The 25,665-nt window shown below is 46.3% G+C and overlaps 1 protein-coding gene across 7 annotated transcripts in view; it reads left to right on the plus strand.

Annotated features, from left to right (window-relative positions):
• Positions 1 to 25,665, plus strand: part of GPM6B (glycoprotein M6B) — a 394,200-nt gene that overhangs the window by 269,876 nt on the left and 98,659 nt on the right. The window contains exon 1 of one of the 7 annotated variants that reach the window (XM_069639482.1): positions 23,951 to 24,558. The exons of 3 other annotated variants lie outside the window; for them this stretch is intronic. In XM_069639482.1, coding sequence (XP_069495583.1) covers positions 24,498 to 24,558 — 61 coding nt within the window. In that variant the 5' untranslated portion in view covers positions 23,951 to 24,497. Of the gene's footprint in view, positions 1 to 23,950; positions 24,559 to 25,665 lie in introns of those variants that run through there. 3 more of the 7 variants (XM_069639481.1, XM_069639485.1, XM_069639483.1) reach the window with 3 other exon arrangements.

Raw genomic sequence — 25,665 nt, forward strand, 5'->3', positions numbered from 1 at the left:
GAGCCGAGGAGTTCAGTCACCCGTGAAGACCCGTGGCCTGCTGGCTGCACTGGGAAGAGCCGGTTCTCATGGGCCCTGCCTGCTTTCCCGACAGGTCGGTCGCAGCTTCTCGCAGCCTTTCTGCACACACTGGAAAGGGGGCCCGGGACTCGCACGTCTTGGCGGGCACCCGTTTTATGTAAATTCGTTTTTATAAGTTGTAGAGGAATAATTGAAACTGAAACCTGGGACAAATTGCTTCCCGGATAAGTGCAGTTCTTTAAAGTGCACCCTAGTCTCCAACAACAATAAACAGAATATGCTCCCTCATATGATATGATATGATATGGCATTTGTAACGCGCCTATACACAAGTGTTTCAAGGCGCGACGAGGCGGGGGAGGGGGGGACAAGGGGAGACAGACAACGATCCTACTAGGCCAGGTGTCATTCAGATGCCAATGAAAATAACACGTGGCTTTGTACAATTACAGTTTTTGTTGGTTTGTTTACTATGCGTGCATTTGGTATGGAATGGACGTACAGAGGCTTTAAGCAGTGGTGGGTATCCCAAACATGAAATGCTGCACCAGAGAAGAGAGAGAGAACGCGCAAACGCGCAGTGGTGGTTGACTGGGGGAGGTGGCAGAAGCCCACCTAAGACTTTTTTCATTTCCCGATTCACCACTATCTTCTAAGTATTAAAATGCTATTGTCCAATCCACCATGGGGATCTCCCCCGTGACCCCCCCAGCACCAAAACATGACCCCACCGCTGTCTGTGTGTGGGGGCGGCTAGGGCCAATAGTTGAGGCTGGATTGCCAAAACCTGCATGGGACTGAGGGAGGGGCGTGTAACTAGGACAGTACGCCATGTAAACAGAAAAGTAATGATTTTCAGCGATTTGCAATTTGAGGTTCCATCCAGAGTGATTGGCACACCTCCCACACCACTCTGGTTTTCAAGGTCAGCACCATAGGCTTTCATTCAATCTGTTGCAGCCGGGATCACTTTTGTCTTTTAATAAAGAATATTTATGCACACTGTACACCGATCCCACTCTTGTAAGAATATTTTAAAACAATAATAAACATCATTGGTTAAAACGACTTTAGGTACTGCCTTTTAAAAACCGCCTTTAAGTAAATTCAGCTAAATTCTTTGTAGTATTTGGAAAGCAGAGTCTACCCTTTCCGTTCCCTCTGTGGATTATTTTTATATTTAAATGTATTTTCTTGGACGGATCTGTGGATTCTGCACATTTTGTAAATGTAAAAGCGCTGTGCTGTGCCCAATCGGGTTGAACTTGCTCACCTTCCCTCCATCCTACCACCGGCCCAGCCCAGGGAGAAACACACAATTCGGGAAGAGCACAGCTCTTGCACCAGCGGAAGGGACTCTCCGTTCTATGAATCAGTGGGAAATTCCACATAGGGTCAGGCCGGCCACGGGTCCGACTTGCTACTCTGTCAGCACTTTTTGCTCCTCAAATGGCGGAACCTGCAGACCGCAATGCGCACCCAGAAAGTGAACCCAAAGTAGAGTTAAGCTTAGAATAACTTCCCACCTATATGTGCCTAGGTTAGGACAACTTCAGGCCTACACCCTAACGGAGCCCTCCTCACCCAGCCAGTCCCAAAGCACTTCACATCCGAATCCAAGGCAACCAAATTAAACCACCACCAACTGCTGGTACAAGGTTGCTCTGACAATGGGATCTACATTAAAACGACGCATTCCGAAAAGCTGGAGTTACAAAATTGCGATTCCCATTACTTCGCATTTCGCAATGTGTTCAATTGTCCCCCGCATTCCCTTTAATGTATGCGGGGACACCCCTGCAACCCCCGAAGCCCATAATGCCGAATTATGGGAGTGGGGGACATCCCCGCAACCCCACTCGCCCAGTTCGACATTTTGGGATTCAGTATATTTTACCTATGCCGAATGCGCCGTAAATGTGCATTCAGCATTTCTTTGTCCATTGATCTGGGGCAATACCCTGAAAATGGGGAGAGGACTGATTTAAAACACCCCCCAAAAGTCCACATTGGGCGCATAGTTCACATATCTTGAGCCAAGCCACATCCAGCCAGATGCATGCGCCAGTGCAGTGCGATGAATTCGTGTCAGCAAGGGAACCGGGTAAATTAACCAACTTCTGTTCACATCCCAAAGGGTAATCATCGCCGCGATGATCTAACTCTCGATCCCGAGCTCGGGCAAAAGCATACACAAACTATCAGGAGTGGTAAAACTGTACACTGATTTTCAGCATTCACAGGGTGCAGCACCGCCAACTAAATGCCCATCTTGTAATATAGTGGTATACCAAGAAACGGATCCACAGAGTTGCTATCTGGCACTGGGTCAGAAATAGGAACTTTATCCAGCCTGTGTTTTTCAGCAAACCACAGCTTGCAGCTTGTAGACCCTTATTTGAAAAGTGTTGGTGCCAAAAAGCCCAGAACTGGATAAATGTGCTTGTGATGCCAGAGGGGGCAGTGGGCACAACACATTTCCATAGTCTCCACACAAAGGCCAGGAGATGCGTACACCTTGCGTTAAATGGGTGGGGGCATTCCCTTCCCCCATTACAAAAGTCACGGACCTTCTGATTTTCCACTGGGAACCGGTAGCGGAAAGAGTTGAACAGATAGACATGATGGGGTTACACTTTCTCACCTGATCCACTCTTTAGATGGGATCAGAATTATATACATCCCTGTTCGCCCACATTTTCAGATCTATTTTTGCTCCACCCAAAATCATGAAGGTTTACTTGGTACTGCTGAGACCGACTGCCAGGGCATTAGGTACTAGCGATGCAGTCTGTCCGATTTTGAAACGGAGCAGACCATGCGGTTTGGTTGAGTTCTTCTGCGACTGAGTGACTAAAGTGAAATCAATAATGAAACCGATAAAAGCTTCAGAAGTGATTGGAGAGCTACTTTGGTGTGGGCAAGAAAAGCAGAATTCCCATAATAGTCTCAAATGAAAAATTCATGCCCAAAACCACCAAGAGTGCCTGGCTTCCAAACACATAGGAGCATTTGGGGTAACTTCCAAACCGAAGCTGGTGGGACCAGATGCCAAGATTATGGTTCCTGACTAGACAAGGGTTCAGCCTTCGATCAGTCCTAGTCACTTAGCTTGAGCCAGATGAGCATTGCGCAGCTGTCAATCACAAAGGGGTGGGCCTCTGGGGCAAGCGGGTGAACATACTCGCGGGTGGCCTGCAGCAGAAGCCATGCCCTTGGTGTCGGAGATGGGTGCGAGTGACTGTTTTTTTCTTTTTAAGATGTTCAATGGAGGCCACCATTTTCCTTCCACTTACTGTTTAATAGCATGTTCACTGGCTCTGCAGTGAACCTCCTTCTTGAGTGGGTAATGTAGTTTTATGAGAATTGATGCCATTTCATGGTATAATCAAAGGTCAAAATTAGCAGTGAAAGAGTTCCACTACTTTTTGATGCTGTACAACAGTCTCTCTTATTTGTGCAACTATTTTCGTGTATCTGATTTTAAGTTTGTGGTTCGATCCGCCTATAGGTGGCTTAGGTGTGAACAAGAGCCCCCTCTCTGGGGATAATGGCCTGACGCGAGCATTAAGAGATGAGTTCTTCTGGGATGTTTGTATAAAGAATAACATACCTCCCGGTTGATTTGCGAAGATACCCAGCCTGGTATGTGACAGTATGTGTGAGACATTCTCTGGAAAACTCATGGATAACTGGGACAGGGCAGATATGAATAGAAAATTCAGATAAGGCATTATGACAACAGCTTTCTCTTACTAGGGGGTAATGGATGGACAACAAAAAAGTGAATTTTTGCATTTGCCAATGTGAGTTAAGCCTTGCACAGTCCCAAGGCCATAAGTATGCATATACCCTAAGGCGATTGGGGCCAACAATGGTGGCTTGGACAAGTAAGACATGCAGGACTTCTGCCTTTACGGAAAGTAGAATAAGCCATTTCTGGTAAGTCCTGCATGATACAGCACCACCCATTAGCCTACACTGTAAGGTCACTTCCAATTCAGAGCCACATGAACAAAGCATTGTGGTTGTGCAAATTGCCTCGCATTTAATCTTTTCACTCGCTTTTTGAGGCTTTGCGGGTCTGAGTTGAAAAGGGCAAGGGCAATTCCCTCCTCACTGTCCTTTCATGTCCCGCTGCCTTTCTCCTCCGTTTGAACTGCCGGTCCGGAATAGCTACTTCCTTGTGCGTTCTGCCTTGCTTGACGTATGCTTTCGTGCTCTGCCTTTTATCCCTGTGAGGAAGGGAAAGGGCCGTCAGGTCTGCGTAGTTATCAATTGTCTGACTCTGCCTGACCCTGGTGTTGGGACATGTCGGGTAAACGGCTTTGTTGTTAGTCCGTTGTCTGTCATGGTGTGAGAAAGTTTTTGTGTCAGAAAAGGGGGAGGTAGATTTTCTAAGTATGCTACTGAGTAGGATGGGGAAAAGGTGCCCTAAGGAAAAGGGTGGTTGGTTAACTCGGAAAGGTGAGCTTTGTAGGGTTTGTGAATTAAATGGGGCAGATCATGGGAAGTGTAGTGTTTTGTCACAACATATTGGGAGTTCAGGAAATAATAATCAGAGGGACGTGGAGGAGAGTGATTGGGAGTATTCAGATACGCAAGGGGAGAACAGGGATTCTGGGAGATGTAGTGTCCTAGTGCCGAGGGTTTTGAGTTCCTATTGGATTTGCCACATATGGAGGGGTCAATTGATTTGGGTAAGGGAGATTCTTTGGGTGGAAGGGAGGTAGATGTGGAATAAGCTGCAAAGGCCTGAGGGACTTTGTCCTCCTCGCCTTTGTTCCTGGTATAATACTGCAACTCATCTGGGGCATTCCCCCCAAGCATAACCCTGGGCTCCGCTACCCAGGTGATCCTCCCTCGCTCATCCGCCCCCAGGGTGGGACCTGAGAGCGCCAGCCCTTCCCTGGCCACCCAAATAAGAGATTCTCAATGTCTACCTGTGAGAATACCCTCTGAAGGATGAAGGACATTTCATATTGTGTTTTACTCTTATTGGGGTTCATCAGTGTCGTACAGTCTGACACCCTTGTGCCTGGATCATTGGGCTTGTTCAGAAAACATCATGATCATTATGGCAGGTTTGCCAAAGCTTGAATTAAACCCTTCCACCTGAAAAGAATTGGCAATTTTATTTATGTCACACATACCACAGCACAACCCAGTAGACCCTACTGGAAGTTCGCCTCTAGTTCAGAGTCACGTAAGCAATGCATTGTGGGTATACAAATGAGCTCAAACTGTTTGGCCCAGAAAATTGCCTTTGTATTATTTACCAATAAGCCAAGGGAACTGCTAAAGTCTTTTTCAAAATAGTAGTTTCCCGTTCATCATACAGTTTACTAGTTGGTAAGTCATGGAGCTGCTTAAAAGAAACAGTATTTGATATTAACTTTCTGCCTTCTTTTTAAGTGTGCTTTTTTTCTACTAACTGATCCTGTGATTGGTGCACCCTCCCAGGCAGCATCTCTATAATTGAGTGGACTTGATCTCTCATTGGGCAGATGTCCTGTTCACCTGGTTGATATAACGCCCCCTCCAAGCTCAAGATCCATTAGGGTGTCCCAAATGTTGATTGAGAAAATGCGTTCTTACTGATTCTCCCACAATCTCTGCTACAATCTATTGTCGGCAGCAGGTACCAAGTCAGGTTAGAGGAAGATAGGCAGTGCAACCAGTGTGCAAAGGCAATCCCACAAGGGCTTTCAGAAATGATGCAGGGAAAAGGATCACAGCTCACTAGATCATGAGAAGACTGGTGCAAAATCAAGTCACTGGAGGGTCCTTGTACAGGCAGGTCCATAGTTTATTGGCAAGTCTAGGCAGACAACAGCCCTCGTCCCAAAACTTCCTGCCCGTGGTCCTTGTCAGCAGGTACATTCATTTCCTTCGTCTAGTGACTGGCAATCTATGCGGCCATTCAGGGAAGTGGAATAGGAGATGAGACCAATGGATGTCCTGCTCCCCTCGTTTAAAATAAATCCCTATTTTTGATGTTCATGTCACACCAGGAACCTTCCAAGGGGAAACACTAATCCTCCTTTCTAGGCCTATGACCGAAGCCTGAGTTTATCTTGTCCTCTTCTCCACACATGTCTGTCATGAGACCCTTGGCAAAGGCCACGACGCAATGTCTCGAGATTGCCTCCCTTCCTCCATGCTGCCTTTGTCCAGGGCTTGTCCATATGGCCCTCAGAGCAATACATATGCTAAGGGGCTAATTTGTAAAAATGCTCTGAACCCCTATTTTCCTCCCAATATGCCAGGGCTAACCTGTGTGGCATCTCACCTGAACCTGCGACCCAAAACTATCCTGTATCTGGGAGAATGATGGGGAATACAGGCTGGGCAACACTTTAAATTCTAATCTGGCTTTACCTGTGTGCTGGAGGGTGGAGCAGGATGCTGCCATAACCCACTAGGTCACAGCCTCCCCTGGCCCGTTGTGCACACCCTGTGGCCGATCCAGCACTGAAACACTGTGTGGGACAAACCCGATGTAGGCATTCCTCTCCCCTGCCCTGTTGGGCTTCCCTTGGCACCCAACTGCTTGCACTGCACATCTATCCTTATAATAGAGTTTGGCAAGGGAGTGGGAGTCCTGCCATGAACCTTAAAGTGAGGTCTATCTCCCCACGCGCAGAAGTAAATCTCCAGCACATTCTACATTAAAGAGGAACATTTAACTATATGTGTCTTTTTGTCCTTGGAGCGTACATCTAATTTGACCTTTTCACAATTAGTCTGTCCACTATTATTCCTGTGCACTTGCTGATCTTGACAGCAGAGACGGCACTGCTTAAAGTGACCGTGTCCTCATCAATGTCCTCTTCAACAGACCGCCACAAGCTTCATATTCTTAAATGCAGGTAAGGGCTAAAAAACATTCTTCTCCTGAGAGGTTGTCCTTTTGAAGTACTGGTTCCGTTCCCCCATGCGCTGCATTGGGAGGAATCTTTACCTCTAAATACAAATCATGTGGGAAACAATGTAATGCAAAAGAAAAGTTTTCAAGAAATTATATATCGGGATATTCAAGCCGTTGGCTTCCCTTCCCCACCTTTTCAGCACAGGACAAGGTGGCACACTCAAGCTTACCACAGTCTCTGGCTTCTCTAGCACGAGGGTGCAGTTCAAAACGTCAACATCACGGCGTTCTCTGCCAAAGTCTCTTTGCTTTTCAAAGTCTCTACCTTCAGAGGGTCTGATGCAACAAATAAACAATAAAGTTCCTTTCCTTTTTATATTTCACATATACACCATTTTCTTAAGAGATTTACTATTCACCCCAGATTCCCCTCTGCCGGGCTCAGATCCACTTTAGCACAATGTTCTCAGGATTTTCACGTATCCAATTTCTTGGGTGATTCACTGTTCACCCCGGATCCCCGTCCACCAGTCTAAGATCCGCTTTGACACAAAATCTTTAATCCGTCTCCCTCTAACGGGCTCGGACCAACTTTTACATTGTAACACAAAACTTGCTCGAACCCAAAGCTTGCAATTGGTCTCCCTCTGCTGGGCTCAGACCAACTTGTTATAAACTTTCTTTACTGTATCAACATCGAAGACTTTCGATTGTGTGCTGGATTTTGCTTGCCCCATCGCAGGACCACTTCGATTCACACTCCTTTGCCACTCTTTCACTTTTGTCAACTCTCAGCTGGATACCTTACAGAGACCTTCAATTGCGCACACACGCAGTGCCAGACCACTCTATCAAAGATATTGTATCTTGGTTTCAAAGTTCAATCACTCATCTGCAGTTCAACTTTATTTGCGTTGGTTATCACACACGTTTCATACAATGTTAGTTCCAGCGCTTGCCATACAATGTTGCTGCTTGCAACCTTGGCTTCAACACATACCGGTCTTGTATAGGTCTCCCCAATGCACCTGCTGTGTTGATCACACTGATGCTGCTTTGTTGTTGGAGCTAAGGACATTACCACGGCAGCTGGTGATTCTCCCTGCCTTGATTGACGCGGGAGGGCCCAAGGCACCTCCAACACACAATGCAGGATTCCTCAGCCTGGTTTCCTGATCTCACGCTTTCTATCCTCGAGGCTTTGTGAAAGTAACGGTTCCTTGTCGAAAAGGTCAATGGGACTTCGCTCCTGGTGATCCCCTTCTTTTTCACTGTCTTCTCCTCTTGTTAAACTGCCATCTTGGAACTTCTGTTTCCTTGTGTGCTTTGCCTCACTTAAAGTGTGCTCTTGTGCTCCGCCTTTTATCCATTTGGGGAAGTTTAATGGAAGTCAGGTGTGTGTGCTGGTCAGTAATTGCCTGACCATTTTATTGGGACACGTCAGGTATACGGCTCAGGTGTTAGTCCATTTTGTCTCATAGCGAGCTGTCCGTGAGAAAGTGTTTGTGTTATAAAAGGGGTTGGGGGCTGAGTTCCTAAATTTCCTACCTGGTAGGATGGGGTAAAGGTGTTACAGGGAAGGGGATACCGCATCTCACCATCTGGTGTCCCACTCCGCGAAGGCCCCTCACCCAGGTGATCCTCCCGACTGGTCCACACCCAGGAACTGGATCCAAAAGCATTGGCCAAGTCCTGGTCACCTTGATGACAGATCCACAGGGACTAGTGGGTGAGACACCTTCTGGTTTCTCACAGTGGCAATACATGTTTTGGAGTTTTCATGGTTAAGTGGTGCTTTAAGAGTGAGTAAAGCAAATAGACGAACTGAGTTAGTAAAATAAATGTGGTTTTATTTTGCAGTATTTAAATAACATGGTTGTTGTCACAAGCATTTTAATTGTAACTTGGTTAAACTGGAACAGGTTTAAAATTAGCATAAATTAAAAGTAAACGGTTTCTCTATAAGAAAGTGAAAGTATTTTTTTCTTTCTCTTTTTTTGTGTTAAATAGCATGTTGCAGCAACAACAAAAAATGTCCTTCCAGCAAGGAATTGTCTTGTCGAAATAAAATCTTGCCTGGAAATTGCATTGTTGTTTCCCTTTCTGCTTCTGAAGACAGAATGTCCATAATGGTCAATATGAGTAGTTATTGACTGCACTCTAAACATTCTGAGTGGCTAAGAGCAGGCGAATAATGATTTTGATTTGCTAATAATGATGTTCCCACAATTTACAGCATCTTACAACATGAGCAAATTATCCAGAAGAATCCACTTGCATGAACCCAGTCTCCAATTGCACTTTTATTTCCGTTTTACAGTTCAACTTTTGGGAGAAGAGAAAAATAGCCTTATCTGCAGCCTAAATTTTAAACTTAAAATAGATCCTGCTCATATTTTTGAAAAAATAAAAACTTTCTCCAAAATAATGAAGAATTTAATCTAACTCTTTCGCGCCCCCAACCCTTATGTACCCTTCCAACAGCCCTATATTTTTTATCGATGGGTTTTTTCAAAAAAAGAAAACCGGCAAATAACCCATAGAAAAAATGCATATCGATGAATGGACGTCCTACCCTTGGGAGAACGGTAAAAAGGCAAGTCCTCTTGTGATCTTTCGCTCTGCATTGTCAGAGTGCAGTCCTCGGTGCCACAATTGCCAGCAAGAGCCCAACCTCTGCTTTTTGCAATATCTGGCAGACGTTGACGGACAAATAAAGGTGGTATGCTGTCTACAAGTGAGCCAGTACAAAAGAACGTAACTGAATAATGGTCTTGGTGTGTGTTAAAATGGATTTCTGAACTCTGACCTGGTGGGCAGAGGTTCAGAAGGCCAGCCTATATTCTTGGAACAGGGTAACCTTCTGGTCAAGCAAGACCAATAAAGGTAGAATTGGCGGCGGTCAAGACTAGGTCTCAGGAGGGGTGAGGGTGATCCAAAGCCCACCAGCACACACACTAAATTACACTACAAATTACTCTGTCAGATGTATATATAAAAAAATATATAAGCAGTAATTACTAAACCAACACAACTCTACTTTCAAACATATATACAGTTACCAATGGCCTAACGGAATAGTGCACAGTAAGGGTCCGCAAACTGTAAAGAAAGGAAGCATACAGTGCAAATAGCGTTTAGGCAGTCCTTCACTTTTCAAACCCTAACTGAGAGGCAGTCCAATCCCTAAAATGAGTGGAGCCTTGTGCTCAAAAGTACTTTCGGTGCTGGTGCACGCAATTGTGCTGTTGGGCCAATATGGGGTCTCTTGCAGGGGCTGTAGCGACTCAGGAAGGTGAGGGAGGCAGTGAAGGATTAGTAGTTCCCACTATTCAAGGAAGGTCTCCCCAAGAGGGCAGAACAGGATCCAAGAGTTGGAAGTAGCACAGGCTACATCGATAAAGAAGAGTGGCCCTCAGGGGACACTTGTGCGTGAAAATGGATGCATGCGCTAGGGGCCACCGGTAAGGGTTGCAAGTACTCACTGAACTTCGGCGCACTCCGGACCAAACTTCAGCAGTCGAGTCCACTTGGGTTGCAGGTTCAAATCCTGCAGTTGTGTGGCTCTGCGGGCTTCAGGGGCTGCCTTCCAGGGATGATTTGGTGGCGGGACAGTGGTATTTTGTCCGCTCCTGATGAAGGGATCAGGCCAATTCCAATGCAGCAAGTCTGAGGGCACAGGGGGGGTCACAGCAGCAAGGCACCCACAAAGTTTGTCACCACAGCAGGGCAGCACAGGGACTGTGTATGCTCGGGTTCAGGCGTACTCTCCTAATTCCAGACCTAGGAATGCTAGGTGTATGAAGCTCGGCTGGAGAGTGCCTTATACCCAGAGCTTACAGTCCCCAAAGGCTCATGTGTCAACTCAAGCCGGCGGCGGTTCCTGGGCAAGGTCCTGTGCAAGCTAGTCAGTTCACTGGGCAGTCCAGGAACACTTACGAGCAGGCTCACTTACAGGGTAAGTTGGAGGTGCATAGAATAGTTAGTCCCACTATTCCCATGGGCCGAAGCACCTTTGCAGACCTAAGTTCGATCAGAAACAGGGGGTCCAACGGGATGACAGCGGGCTCATGGTGCCAAACCTTCCAGACTGTCACCAGCGGTTCCTCAGCTCTGCTTCTTGGTTTCAGGAGACTTGTCTCCTATCCTAAGTTTGGTGTGAATCAAAAGATCGACCTGGAATGCGTGTAAGATGCCTTCTCTTATCCAGAATCTCCTTCGCCCCAAAACAGAGGACTTAATGTGAGATCTGCTCACATACAGCCATCCCAGGCGTAGACCAACCGCGGACCACAGTGGTCCCAGTCATTCCCAGCACACCAGACATCCTGGCACCCTAGGCCAGCCCACATCCTGGAGGCACACACGCAACGCATACAGAATCCCATGAAAGCTTCAGTTTGCGCAGGGGTCTGCATGACCAAATAAGGATCATCCTGGGTCTGCTCAACTTGGGGAAGGCAAAGGGACAAGATGGCCAAAGGACAGAACAAAGGGCCTTGTGGCATGGCCATTTTAGGCACAGGCCACTGTCCTAGCACAAACGCGGTAAACACGTTATGGACCATAGGAAAGGGTTAAAATATATATGAAAAGTAACAACTGCCACCAGCTCTGTCCAAGGCACATTTGTACCTCTACTGAAACATCCTTTGAGGGTGCTTGGGCCATAAAAATGAAAGGGAGACCCCAGCGCACTGTACTGTAAGGTACTTTGTGCACTGATAAAATGTTGCTAAGAACTAGCAACAAAGTGTAAGACTAAGAGAATCAAAATCTCCCAGTACTGACTGTCTTTAAGGGCATGCCAGTTTCCCATAACAAAGTGAGCGAAAGCCCAGCGGAGTACAGCAGAAGGCTGGGCTCCACTGGCATAAGTCAGGCTAGGATTGTCAGACAACAGCAAAAAGATGGTGGTTCACAACTGGAAGGAAAATTACACATAAATGGAAATCTTTCCTAACAGTGTTTTGGGAAACTGATGGACGTGATTGGCAAGGAATTGCTGACAGAGCAATGTGGGCAAGGGAAGGTGGGAATAGAAGAGAAGTTGATTGAGTTATGGGGTAAAGGATCGAACAAAAGGCTAACAGAGGTCTGCAGTTAATTGTGAGGAATAGGGAATGAAGTGGCATCGAGAATGTGAAGCGAGGGATGAACACTGGAGGGTGATGGGGTAGAGGCAGCTGTACACATCTGGAAAGTTAGGTCAGCAGATTGATTGTAAAAATCTGTGCCTGGCCTTCATGCCACAGCACTAGATTGTGGGCTAGTTTGACCCCTTTCATTTTTCTGATGAATTGATGCATACTTGGTTTATAAGCATATGCTTCAATTAGAACTTGTTTCAGGTTGCTTTATTATGTGACTCCGTGATTTGAATGTACACACAATTGTACACACTAAAATAATTTGAATTATAATCTTAGTCTGTACAATAATGTGTACTCTCAGGTGTGTTTAGCTCAGGATACAAATGATGTATAGGCTTCCCTCTTATAGATGCAATGGAGCTTTGAAAACCAGATTAATTGAACTAGTTAAGCCCTTAAATATCTTTGCAGAAAGCATTTTGTTGGTTCTAATATTGAAGATGGAATAGGAGAAGATGAAGTCTCCCCTGCTCTCTAAACTGAAAAGCTTGGAACCAGGAAGACCATAAAATCCTCACCTTTCACGCTTCAAACATTGTATAATCCTGAGCAAATCATGTTTTATCACTGTGCCTTATTCTCCTTAACTATCTGTAGAGAAAGTCTCACTTATGTGTGTCTATAACTATTGTTCATAAAATCTACTATATATACTTGAGAATGTGTTTGGGGGTTGGGGGAGGCTGTTGGTATTGAGTTTACCTGTTCTGGAAGTTGGATCCACTGCATTGTGAGCTTGGCTCCCTGAACTGTACCATGGGCTAGAAGCATATACGTGTCACTTAGGCCAAAGGTTGCCAATCCTTTCCTGGTCAGATGCTTTCTAATGTGAGTGTTCCAATATCTGAAATCAACTCCAACACAATTCTTAAATCAAATCTTTAGCAGTAGAAAGCGATAAAGGGGCTACCTGAATGAACGCAAACTTGGCCTTCCACAAGTGTAGTTGCTGAACGCCATTTTGTTCCGAACCAGGTAAGCAAGCGCCTGGGTAGATCACGCCTTGTCTGCTTCAATCCTGGATACTATTTAAATCGCTGTGCAGTTGGCGGTCAGGCAATGAACTTGTCTAGCAGGCATATGCTCCAGACACTTGGGCTGGAGTAACGGTTTATACGCGCAGAGGCATTAAGCGGAATAAATGGTTTTCCCTCCCAGAACGGATGGCAATCATCCAGGGACACTGTGCATTGTCTTGAATGTGCCATTGTCCTGTGAAAATCATTGAGTAACCTCGGTGGCTCCGGCGATTATGCAGAAAGCTAGCGGCGGCACAGCCCACATTTGTAAGCCTTGATATGCAAATAAAACGACTGCTCTGCACTTCAGCTGCCATTTTTTTTTCTTGCACCCAGGGGCTGCATTCACCAAGAACGCCTGCCTAGAATTTAAATTGATGAGGTGCTTTATTTAACAAAGAGGGAATCTCAAGAGGTTCTTAAATTCAAGTTCCTTTAGTCTGCGCCTGAGCAGCGAGTTAATTGCGAATCCTCAAAAGTGCTGCAAAACTTTCAGGCTGTCTGTCAACCACTTGTTACTGAAACTTGTGGAACTGTTCACTCCTGGGCCTGTGGGACAGAAACGAGTTGTGGATTTTGTGATTTTTCTCTAGCCTACATTTTGATCAAAGGGGAATTCTACAAAAGAAATGCAGTCCAGGGCGACATTAAAAACTAGGCATGAGAATAGTAAATGAGCGTTCCTGTACTTTTAACCCACAACCGAGATAATGAAAAGTAGTCTAAACAACGTCTTTATCGGACTACTTCCTGCTGTCTTCTAGATGAGTAAACAGAACTTCACTCACTAAATTGATTATAGGTCAATGTACTCGGACTTCTAAGAAGTGTCGTTGGAATCTACTGTTGTTAATTTGCTCAGTTCCATCCTGACATTTGAAATCCTGTCTTTTCAAAGCATTCTTGGAACATGTTCTTGTTTAACCACAATGGTCCGTATCATAGAGATTTTCTTTAGCAAGCCCCTTGGAAGACTGACAAGCTCCTTGCATATCTCCCTGGACAGTGGGTTGATTCAAAAGCCATTTCTTGCCCTCCTGCGGTACGAAAAACAGACATTTAGTGGAAAGCCCATATCTCACCATCTAGTATAGTCATTGGAATGGATTGATCCAAACACGGCCCGCAGGAGCGGTCTTTATATCCTGCTGTCCCTGCAATCACGCAGACCCCGCCTCCTATTCCTGGCTCGTCCTTGCCTACCACTAATTCTTTGTATGACTGTTGGTGGAGGAGATCTCAAGGGCCCCTCACCACATTAGGAAAGTGCCCCTAACATTTTGTCATGTTGCTACCTGCTTCTCACACAAATATAATGCATTTGAAAAATATATGGTTTTCATGAAATGTCTGAACGGAGGAATTTGGACAAACAGCACTTTAAACGCAACAAATATGTGTCCCACTGGGGTTGACCCTTGTGGATTTAAGTTATAATTTAGATTACAATTCTGAACAAGATAAACACTTTATGTTCCCTCCTTATGCGTTCAATTGTCATTTCCCCACTGTGACTGGGTGCCATTGGTGATGTCAGGCAATCCCAAGGTTTTTTTAAAAACTATTTGTAGCACAAAATGATGCTGGTAACTCGGTCGCAACAGCAAATTCTATATACTTTTTTACAACATGGAAGCAACAGAGTGACGTGCCTTCCTGACAAACAGCCTGCTGGAATCCAAATTAATCCGAGCCATGCCTACCCTTAGCAGTGGGCTCCCATGTTCCAAGTTATATATAAATACCAACACTGATGACGCTGCCAAGCAGGGAAAGGCGCGCTCAAACAGGGTAATCGGAACAAACTTCACACTAGACAGAGAATTTACCTATGAGAACTAATGCTCCAAACCTATTAAATAGATATGGTCATCTCGGCAGGCACTGGACGGTAATTGGGAACAGGGGTCTCCCTCCAATCCGCACAGACACTCACACATACCAGTATGGTCACGCTCTCCTCTACACCAACAAACAATAGAATGCAGCTATACTCCTTGATCAATTTGGCCTAGCTGCAGACATACCTACACACCTCCGTGAACACCTCAATCCCACGGAAAATTGGCCTAGCTTCACACATAATCTGATACACAAGCTCCACCACCGCCAGAATGCAGATACCGAGGTCAATCGGCCTTGCTGAACACATTTTTACTAATCTCACACAACCACTGCACCATGCCTAGCATTAGAATGCAGCTACACACCACATAAACCGCACTAGCTGCACACATACTGAGTGCACCCAAGCACTATTTACTACCCCACCCTCTCCACTGACCTGGACTACGGGCCCCAAGGGATTTCAATCCACAATGTTTTGGGATCAAACCAATTCCTACACCGCTCAGCCACATGCTGGGCATGGGCAATACACCAAACGATTGGGAACTGCTACTCCATGTTGTCCTGGCCTCCTTTGAGGTCTTTTTCTTTATTATTAAACCATGGTCGGTTAGTGGGTTGGTTGTTTCTCCTCTACTCATGGTCTCTTGTTGGTTCAGTCTGCAGGAGCCCTGCTTGATTTTCAGAGGCTGTTCTGGCCTTTGCCGCTCCTCTGGCAACCTCCCTCCTCAAGTGCTGTCCATCTCTTCCCCAGTTCCACTCACCTCGATGAGAGTGGTGATGCACACGCCGCCTCCCTGCATGGTGCGCAGCAGGCTGCGCCATACCACTTTGCGTGGCAGGGCCCCTCCGGAGCCTACCGCACCAGGTGAGGAGGGGCTGGGGAAAGGGTCTGCCCGTGCACACTACCGTATGTGTGTTGGGCTCCCTCCCCTGATAGGACCGGATAATGGCAAGTCCCAACACTCGATGCATCTGCTTAGAGTATCCAATAAGCACCCATCTTTCATTTTTACATTTTTGCTGTGTGAATCAATCCTCCATGGAGCAGCTCCAATTTAAGTCCACCATAAGATTTGAAAAAAGCAACGCTTTCGGCAAAAACAATAAGTGTGTGTGTATGTGTGTGTGTGTGTGTGTGTGTGTGTATATGTGTGTATATATATATATGTGTGTGTACGTACATATATACATGTGTGCACATGCCACGCAGGTGGTCTCATTGTGATAAAAATTGATCATGACAACCTCACTTACATGCAAAACAGCGGGATCACTGACAGAAGAACTATGTCTCACCTGGTTCACAGGAAGGAAAAATTGGAGTCCGATATTCTATTTTATGCATTCGTTTTGCAACATTTATGAAATGTGCCTACCATTAACATGCCCACTTTGCACGAACAGTTGTCTCGATTAGCCGTGTAACATCTATCCCTAACGGGCGACCCAAGTGCTCGAATTAGGGTGCAAAATTGAGGGGAGCGGCCTCTTGAAAGGAGCTGTGATCAAAACATGCTGGGCATGGCCTAACAGAGGTGCAGGTGGCTTGGTCAAGAGCCGCCTGCATCAAACCATTCATCATGAGGCCCCGCAAACATGTATTTTGGGTCCACTTTGACTCATGTGGTCTTGTCTGCATACTGTAAATTAAGCTCCCTCTGGTTCAGTTTCTAAATAGGTTGCTGTCTGTATATAAATAAGTGTCTAACACAGTATATAAGCAATTCGGTCAGTGAGTAAATCGCCTTCATTCCGTAAATAAATGACCCAGACTCGCTCTTAAGTGCTCACTTAGGGTTTAAGCTGCACTGCTAGCTGCCTGTTCCGGGATAATCTGCAGCTATTAATCCCCTGGCTCCAGTGCTTTATCTAGGAATTTACCAATGTATGAAGCCACTATGAAGGACGGATGACATTCAAATACTGTCTAGGGAGGCAGCAGTGTCCTCCACCACGTCACTTTCAATGTGCTTTTGCAGGTCAAAGAAAGACCTCTTTAAACATTATCGCTGACCTGTTTAACCTGCGTATGGCTCTTTAATATGGGGCAGGGAATATGCTTGGGGAATAATAAAGTTTGAGGTGGGGCGCATGTTTTGCACCATCTAATATAAACCCAGGGAAATCATCCATTGGAGTTTGCATTGAGAAACATATCCGTTATAATATATGCACCCCACAGCTGCCCGGAAAGGGGGTGGGCTTAGGGGGCCACCAGAACATTTAAAAAGGTGTATCTGCTGAGCCCCCATGCATTTTCCGCAGGCCCTGAAGTCACCCGTGAAAAAAGGGAGGGGGACAAATGGAACCAATGTAGGCTACTTTGCATAAAAACAAACAAAGGGCAATTTGGGAAAATAAAAATAAGCACACTATTCTTATGGCACATCTGTGACAATGATTCAAGCCTGCAACCCTTCTGAGCACATAATATATACTGGCCAGCCTGCTTTCATGTATGATGATGCCCAAAGAGTAAGAGTTATATATGTGCATTTGGACAGCTCCAACCATTGGGTGTCAGGTGTTGCCTGTCTCCGCATGCAGGGGCTCTGGAAGTGCACACAGCTAAGATCATGCTGGGTAGGCACATGACTGGCTCTCCGTTAAGATTATGCAAGGAGATTGCATGGGGAACTTAAGAAGCCCTCACCGAGACCCGGCTTAGAGGATGTGTTTGAAGGCTGCTGAGGCTCAGCCCAGCCAGCCCTGGCCCACTTAAAGCCCTGGGAGTCCCTCTGAGCACTGTACTTATGGGCTTCTCTGCTTTTGGAGTGGGTGACCTTCCCCAACATAAGAGTACATTTCCATAAAGGCAAGTCCCATAAGGGGTAAAGCATATCACCTTCCAAGGATAGTGGCTGGGTGCACCCAGAGTGGATCGGTAAGCATTGCAGTCCTATTTTCTGATGGATGCCATCCACCCGTGCAAGACTGAATGTAAATAATTAATGATGATTCATTCCTTTTGGGACCACACAAGGCCATGTGTTCTCAATTAGTGATATGCAATTGGCCTAATTTCTAGAGTCTGTAGGTTGGTTAAAACTTCTAAATAGATCTGGGTTGCATGGCCTACATCTAGGTGCAGCATTGCAAAGCCCGGAGTATGTTTCGCAGAAGTAGTGGTGGTGGAATAGGGAAATGGAACACATGGGTGAACCCATGGTGCTTGCTGCGACTGCGTCTTGGCTATACACTCGGCCCAGATGGTTCTGTTTAGTCCTTGTTAGGGAGAATTCTCTGTTTAGGCTGAATTTCCTAACCTAGTGAGTCCCCCAGCAGCTTTGCTGGATTTTTGGGGTTTATTTTTTTCTCCTGCCAAGAGTGAGACTCTTTTACCCTCACTCTTGGGCATGATTTGAGTGTGTTTCTTTGAATCTAGATGTGTTTAATGGGCTATGGGGTCTTTTACTCCATAGGGCTTAATGTGTTTTTGTGATATGTGTTACACAGCACCCTCAGTGCAGTGACACAGGGGTGTCATAGTGACCCCCCAGTATAGACTCCATACCCTGGGACTGACTACTGTCTCCCAGGGCATGTAAAGTCACCATTGACTTTACTAGTCTTAAATTCTGAACAGAACCAGTACAAACCATCATATTGTGGATGTACTGGCTGGGGCAATTCAATTGCCCCAGGGTCTGTTAGTCGAGGGGGCACGTCTCCGTCCCACCTGATCGAGTTTTGGCTGGTGGCCGTGGATACTACTTTTTATATTCAACCGCGAATATTTTCCTATGGGATTTCCCATTATTTTAGGCTACTATCTTTATTTAATTATTTACGGTAGCCTCGAACATACCGCCGGTTTATTTAATTAATATTAATTCTTCGGTTGGTATTTTTTGCCAAAATTTGATTCTAAAATGGCGTTTGTGTTCTCTTCTGTGACTCCAACCCAAGTCGAGCCCTTTGTTCCACTTTTTGGCGGGCTTTTCCACAGAAGCCCTCCAAAGTGGTGCCACCCTGTCTGGGGTACTTAGGATGGGTGGAGGGGGATTTAGGCACCCTGGACTGAGTTGCCTAGGCAACTCAACTCGCACTCCGTCCTGATTGGCCCAGGTGGTGAGCCGGCCGGCTCACCACTTAGCATGTTTGAGTGACAGCTAGGCTGAGTGAATGGGGGTTTTCTGCATAAAAGCAGGGCTTTGGGGACTGGAACTTCAGAAGTCGCTACAGGACCTAAGAATCCGACGAGGGAGAAGCTGAGCCGACCTGCCACGACGCCACCACAGGTGGAGCACTGCTGGACCGCCTCACCACTTTTCCCAACGACAGAGGAGATCTCCCGCCGGAGAGTCTTCTTCCTTTGACTGGTGGGGATAACCAGTTTCACTGTCTTTTCGCCTTCCCGACGTACCTCGTGGCCGCCTTGCCTGTGCCAAGCACCCCGGCAACCGGGATACCACGTTTTACCACGAAACAAAGGTACCACCTTTAACCGGAAAACTCCGCGGCTGGTTTCTTCCCTGGTAGTGCAACGACCTTCATCTTTCCTCCAAGTCGAGACCTTCTCTTCCCCTGGATGACGACGCAACTTGCACCCACTACCAGGAACAACTGCCACCGCTGGAGGATCCTTCCCACTTAAGGTACCGTGTCCCGCCTGGCTTCCCTTGCTACCGACTGTACGGGGTAGATTTAGCCCCCGGCTAGCCTGGGACACCCTGGCTAAACTTTCCTAAGCCTCTCTAAACTCTTTTTGAACCCTCTGCAAGACTTTCTAAGCCTAGTGTAGCTGTGTGATCTTGGGCGCAGTTGTGCTTTGCTCTCTCTAAGAGTGGGCCCAGCCTTTGGACTTTGGCTCACCAGTGACTTTTGCTCTTCTGCCTTGCTAACAGTGTTCCTGAATCTTAGAGTGGAGTACCTTTCCATATTCTGTCTTCCCCCCCCCTTTCTCACAAACTTATTGGAGTGCCATCTAGTTAAGCGTTCACCTCTGTATGAAAATAAGTGGTGTTTTACTGTGACTTATCTGATAAGAAAAAAAAAGGGGTGTATATATTACAATAGTAACTGTGTTTAGAATATTTTACAATAAGAGTGCTGGAGTGTTTCAAACAGTGTGTTTTAAATAAATAATTATATACTTTGATACCAAAGCTCTGGTCAGTGTTTGCTTGTATTGGTGTTTCTGAGTGCCTATTGTGTATACTTTGCATACTGCCTAACTCTTCTTGAGAGAAGTCTGACTGCTCAGCCACAGCTACCAGGTAAATCTGGGTGGTACAGACTGCTACCAAGTGGGTTTACTGCCAACACCTGTAGTCTTAAATCTTTTGCAGTGTTCCCTAAGGGAACTGCACAGGTTTCTGCCTAACAGTCCTCCAGCTGACGATGCCTCTGTGTTTTATTTGGACTGGCATTTACTACAGAACACCTGCACCAATTACCATGTATATATATGTATATATATGTATATATGTATATATATGTATATATATATATATATATATATATATATATATATATATATATATATATATATATATATATATGGGTTTTATTGTTATTTGGCAAAATTGCCTTTAACAAATTTGAACAATAAGACCAATATACAGCTTAGTAAAATTCATTACACAATACATTACAAAATAATTCCCGTTAAGACTAAATCTGTATACGAAATCTTCCTAAAATGTCATATATTCTTTAAAATCTTCAATTAATGTTATAATTGTATGTATAGAAATAAAGAAATAGATAAAATCCAAGTGACCACAAATTTCAGCTTATAAAAAAATCAAGTGCAAGGGGATAATGGGATGCTAACAGTGGAACGGTCTTTTAGCTCCAAAGAGTTTTTAAAAACCTACCACAGCTAATAACATTGACGTAGTTCTCCCTGACAAACACTCTTTCCACAAATTCTCTTAACTAACTTCAGTTCGGACATTATTACATTTCCTAAAATATATAAATAGTGTGGGAGCTTGAGGCGACATAATAGTGGACGGTTGACAGGTTTTCCCATCAAATTCAAATCATTGCAAGCTCTGGGTTACAGCTTAACATGTTTTTTTTTTTTTTTTAACAGGAGGAGGCCAGTGTTCTCATCTAAACGTACGCTCTACTAAAAGGCCCAGGTTTACAATATAGGCTTTAGGGCTTCTTTGGAGGTAGCTCTTGAGATGGAACAGCAGCATGATTTTGTGCCATTCGGAGCGTAGCCACCATCTTGCCTGCCATTCATATGGGTAGCATCAGTATGGCTAGACACTGTGGAGGATGCAGCAATTATTGAAGGCATTCTTCATGATATTGTTGACCTGCACAATGAGCAACAACTGGAAATCAAAGGTGATCCCAAGTTTGCAGACCTTTGGGTGATGCTGAGCCCATCGATTGGGGCCACTTGGATCGAGTGAGGTGGAACTGCCAGACCCAACCAGCTACATCTGTCTTGGCGACACTGAGGCTGAACCACAGCCAGTGGTAGACGTGCGTGAGGCAGCTCACGAACTGGAAGAGTTACACGGGATCAGGAGAAAAACACATTCTGAGATCCAATAGTCCACACGTAAGCGGGAATCCCATGATTAAGGAAAGCTGGCGAGCATCTCCTTGAATCATCAATACATTGATAGAAATAAGTAACTGGAGTACAGAGTTTGACAGGAACTGCATGGTTTATATCGCACAAGCTCGCTATAGTCGTGGCTATCGAGCATATGCCCCATGCATTAATGCTCTGGCCCTGCCTAGAGTCTCAAACCAATCCGAGCCTTGACCAATTTCTTGATTTAAATACAGTGATATCCGCACAGAACATTAGCATGTAGGCAGAAGTAGCCTTGGTATTAGTTAAGGCAAGAAAAGTTGGCCGATTGTGACAGAGCACTTGCCTTTTAAAGAATCACCGCCCTGCCCTCCTTTTTCAATTCACTTTTGGTGTGTGTAGGTACAAATAAGTAGTGACCAAATCCAAATGTACTGTGTGTTAATGAAACATGTAGTGATCTTCACTGCTTATGTTGGCACAAGCCCTGTCTATGATACTTGGCGGTCGCAGTGCATGGCTGGTTGGGGCTGTGCTTAGATTCAATCCATGATGTGGGCACGCCCTTAAACTGATTGACTCTAGACATGAGATGGCAATGCACGCCTCCAGTGACCCCAGGAAGTCTTTGTGATGAACTTGGAACGTCTGAAAGAACAATGGTACAGGACAAGCGCGTTCTGCTAACTCCTCCGCAATCATTTATTTTGTGTAGTGTTTTCGCTAAAGCGCTGTACATGGAACATTTGTATACAAAATTATTATTCTGCAATCAAAGTTGGTACTCGTTTTATCGACATTGGCAAAAGGAAAGGCTGAGTTGGCCCTGCCAGGATTGAACCGCCCCTGCAGGTTTTACCTATCGCACCCCAGGCACTTAACCTGTCAGTCTGGCGCGACCCTCGTGGATTGTTTGAGGCTATGCCACATCATCCTTTGCGGCCTATGGTCTAGCTAAGGACTTACAGTTCTAGGCGCGGAGTCTGGAAGGGCAAAGGGGGCAACTGCCCCCGTCTGTGGCGACGGTGCCAGGAACCACACTTTGCCCCGTAGAGATGTACATAAGCTGCATCGTTAAATGCAGAGACATTGAGCGGTATCAGGGATGCACCTGGAACGCTGCATTCCATTTTAAAGTCACATGACCGTCCCCAGAGCAGAACGCTATAAGGTGGCACAGCAGGTTAGGGGACTGTTACTGAGATATTCTACATGTTTAGGTCAACCAACAAATCTTTTAAGTTTTTCTCATTTCCTCTGTACAAATTCAGTCTAGCTGCACACAGAGTGCACACAGACACTATTTATTGCTCTGATTATCTCTACTGACCTGGACTCTGGTCCCTGAGGGCATTCAAGCTATAGCGCGCTGAGACCATACCAATGGTGAAAGGTGCTATGCAAATACCCATAACATAACAGTGTGCTAAAAAATGCATTGGTTCCACCTATGTCTAGCAAGGGAAGGGGTCGAGCTTGGTTGCTCACATTCCACAGGTGTGGGAGGATTTTTGCCTGCATAGTTATGGGTCACATCTAAAAGGGACAGTGATTATTAGCCTATGCCACACTAAGATGGGACTGTGAATATTAGCTTGCATCATATCCAGAGAGGATTGTGAATATTACCTTGAGTCACACCGAGCGAGGACCCACAAAATGAGTGTGCATCTCTTCAGACAACAATGCTGATAACCAACCCTACCAAAACCTCACCCCTCTGCATACACCTCTCAAACACTAACTAAACACAACCATACCTCTAAAACCACAGCAAACCGCACACTCTTCACTACACTGCAACAACAAACAAACCACACATAGCCTTACGCAACAGCACACGACGGATACTGACCGGATACCACACCAAAAAGCTCAGTGAAGAGTGTTAACCGAACTGAAGCTGCCAACAGCACATCACAGGTCCCTTGCTCTTTCTCCAGACTTTGTCCTACTAAAGTCCCCCAACCGACCACCATTTTTTCAGATCCGCCAGAGACCCAGGGAACCACTCCTGTGGTGATAGCGTGCGGCATATATATCCTTTAACATTAACGTAATCAAATGTAGGCACCCATTGCTTTTAGTATCATTTCATGAAATCGGATGACCGGTGATAGTCCTCTGCTGAGGTGTCCTTTGCGTTCCCTTCGCCCAGTCCAGCTGTTTTGCTAACCAAGGGAAAATAAACTACCCTCCTGTATTTCTCAGGGTTTTCACTGGGGCGAATTCAATGGCATCGAAACAGGAGGTCGTGGTTTAAAACGTGACAGCTGTAAACACCATAGGCATGCATGAACACCGTGCATTTGTTATAGAAGTGCGGGTTAAGTGTCCCCGCCCCCTCCCCCTTTCTATTGTTTTGTTTGCCTAGTGTGAACCAAAATCCAAATTCGGTTCCTCGCCTCGCAGCGCCGCCGTGGACAAATCCTGTCCCCTGAGCGGCAGCCGGAGCAGAGGGCACACGACATAAATCAGAGCGCGAGGGGTCCCATAGGAAAGCGAGCCGTGTGACTGTGGCACGACATGCTCTCTCCTTAGAGACGGCATATGGGGGGTCCGGCCCCATAGCTGAGTCATGTCACCATCTGAGGAAAGGGGAGGGGGGCTGCTTTCATCCCCGCACGCCCACCCCCTCCGGTGATGTCACTAGGCTATTCTTTAGTGTGGGAGAGTAGATTAACATTCAGCAAGAGCGTTTTGGAGGAGGAGGCGGCAGGCAGTGCACACGGAGGGGAAGACGCGGTTAGGCAGCAGCGCCCTAGCGACAGCGCAGCCACGCAAACGGCCAGAGAAGGCACTATTTCACGGTCCCGCGTGACGCAGGGCCGAGCGCTGCCTGACAGAAGCCCGCCAAGGGAAAGGAAAGGGGGACTGAAGCGGACAAGGCTCGCTCCTCTTGGCCGGGGCTGCGACATGCTGTAGCGAAGAACCGGGGAGCCCTCAGTCAAGGCGTCAGTCAAAGGAGGCCGGAAGGGGGGGAGAGCGCGCATTGAGAGCAGAAGAATACCCCCCCAAAAAACAAGCCCAGAAGAAAGTGCGCTTTGGAGGGGGGGAGAGCATTTTTGGTGGATGGGATGAAGCCAGTCATGGAAACTGCAGCAGAGGAAACCACTGAACAAAGCCAGGAGAAAAAAGGTACCCAGCAGTTTGTCGCGTCTAGTAACCGTTGCCATTTGCGGGTTCAATTCGTTTTCAGATGAGATGCCCAGAAACAATGTATCCTAGGACTTTACAGTGTGCATTGCTGCATGTATTCAAGCCTGTGTGTTGTTCAAATGAATTGACTCAATCGGTCGTGCAGCCTGTTTTACTTGATTCCTAGGCGTTATATCTGGGGGAGAGAGAGAATACTCGTGGGGAGATCACATGTTGAGGTGCACCGAGGCTGACTCGGATTAGGTCCCCCGCGTCGGACCTCTGACAGCGGGCTCTTCTGGACGGAAGCATGGGAAGCTGGAAGGTTTCAATTAAGCCTGCCTCGGCTGATGGATGTCCCTCTGAGTTCCCACAAGGGCCAGTTCAGCTCGGGTGGGGGCGGCCAGGCCTTGGATTAGTTGGAGGGGGGCGGAGGGGACATGAAACAGGTGCCTCAGTCTGTGAGAAACGGAGCCTCTTAAAGGCACATATTAAAACAGTTAATCATGGCTCCTTAACAGGCGGCTTGACAGCAGAAATAAGACCCGTTTCTGGGCGCTGTGGGCAGTGGCAGCCCGTGCTGCACGGCGCCGTGATTTACTGGAGGCTTTGCAAGGCTGCTTGTAGACGGTCGGTTAGCCTTCTGCCACGTAACCTTTACTCACCCTAAAAACGGATTGGCCTTCTTTAGTCCCGTACTTCGTTTGCCAAAGTGGAGTTGTTTAAACTGGAATTCACGTGAGCGTCTTGGGATGAGCGCTGCGCAAAGACATCGCACGGGTTGTCTTTGTAAAATGAGCTTCATTTGAAATGTTGGAAATAGACGATATTTTACGAAAATTGGTAGAACACACGGAGAGCATTCGGGCATTACTCCATCACATGGTGACGCAGCTTTGACTGTCCACTCTCTGCTCACGGTTGCGTGATGTAATGGACAGCTTACCCTTTCAAGGGCTGCAAAGGGCTTGTGGTCCCTAGACACTGGGCTGCTTCTGGTAGTTCCTCTTTCCAAACAAAAAGCGGATCGGGGTGCCTTGGTTCTCGGTCCAAGCGTCAAGGCTATGAATTCCCTTCTCTTGTACCCCAGGGCGGCATCTACCAAGG

This window comes from Ambystoma mexicanum, chromosome 7q, assembly GCF_040938575.1.
Source record: "Ambystoma mexicanum isolate Mex_15411 chromosome 7q, UKY_AmexF1_1, whole genome shotgun sequence".
NCBI lineage: Eukaryota > Metazoa > Chordata > Amphibia > Caudata > Ambystomatidae > Ambystoma > Ambystoma mexicanum.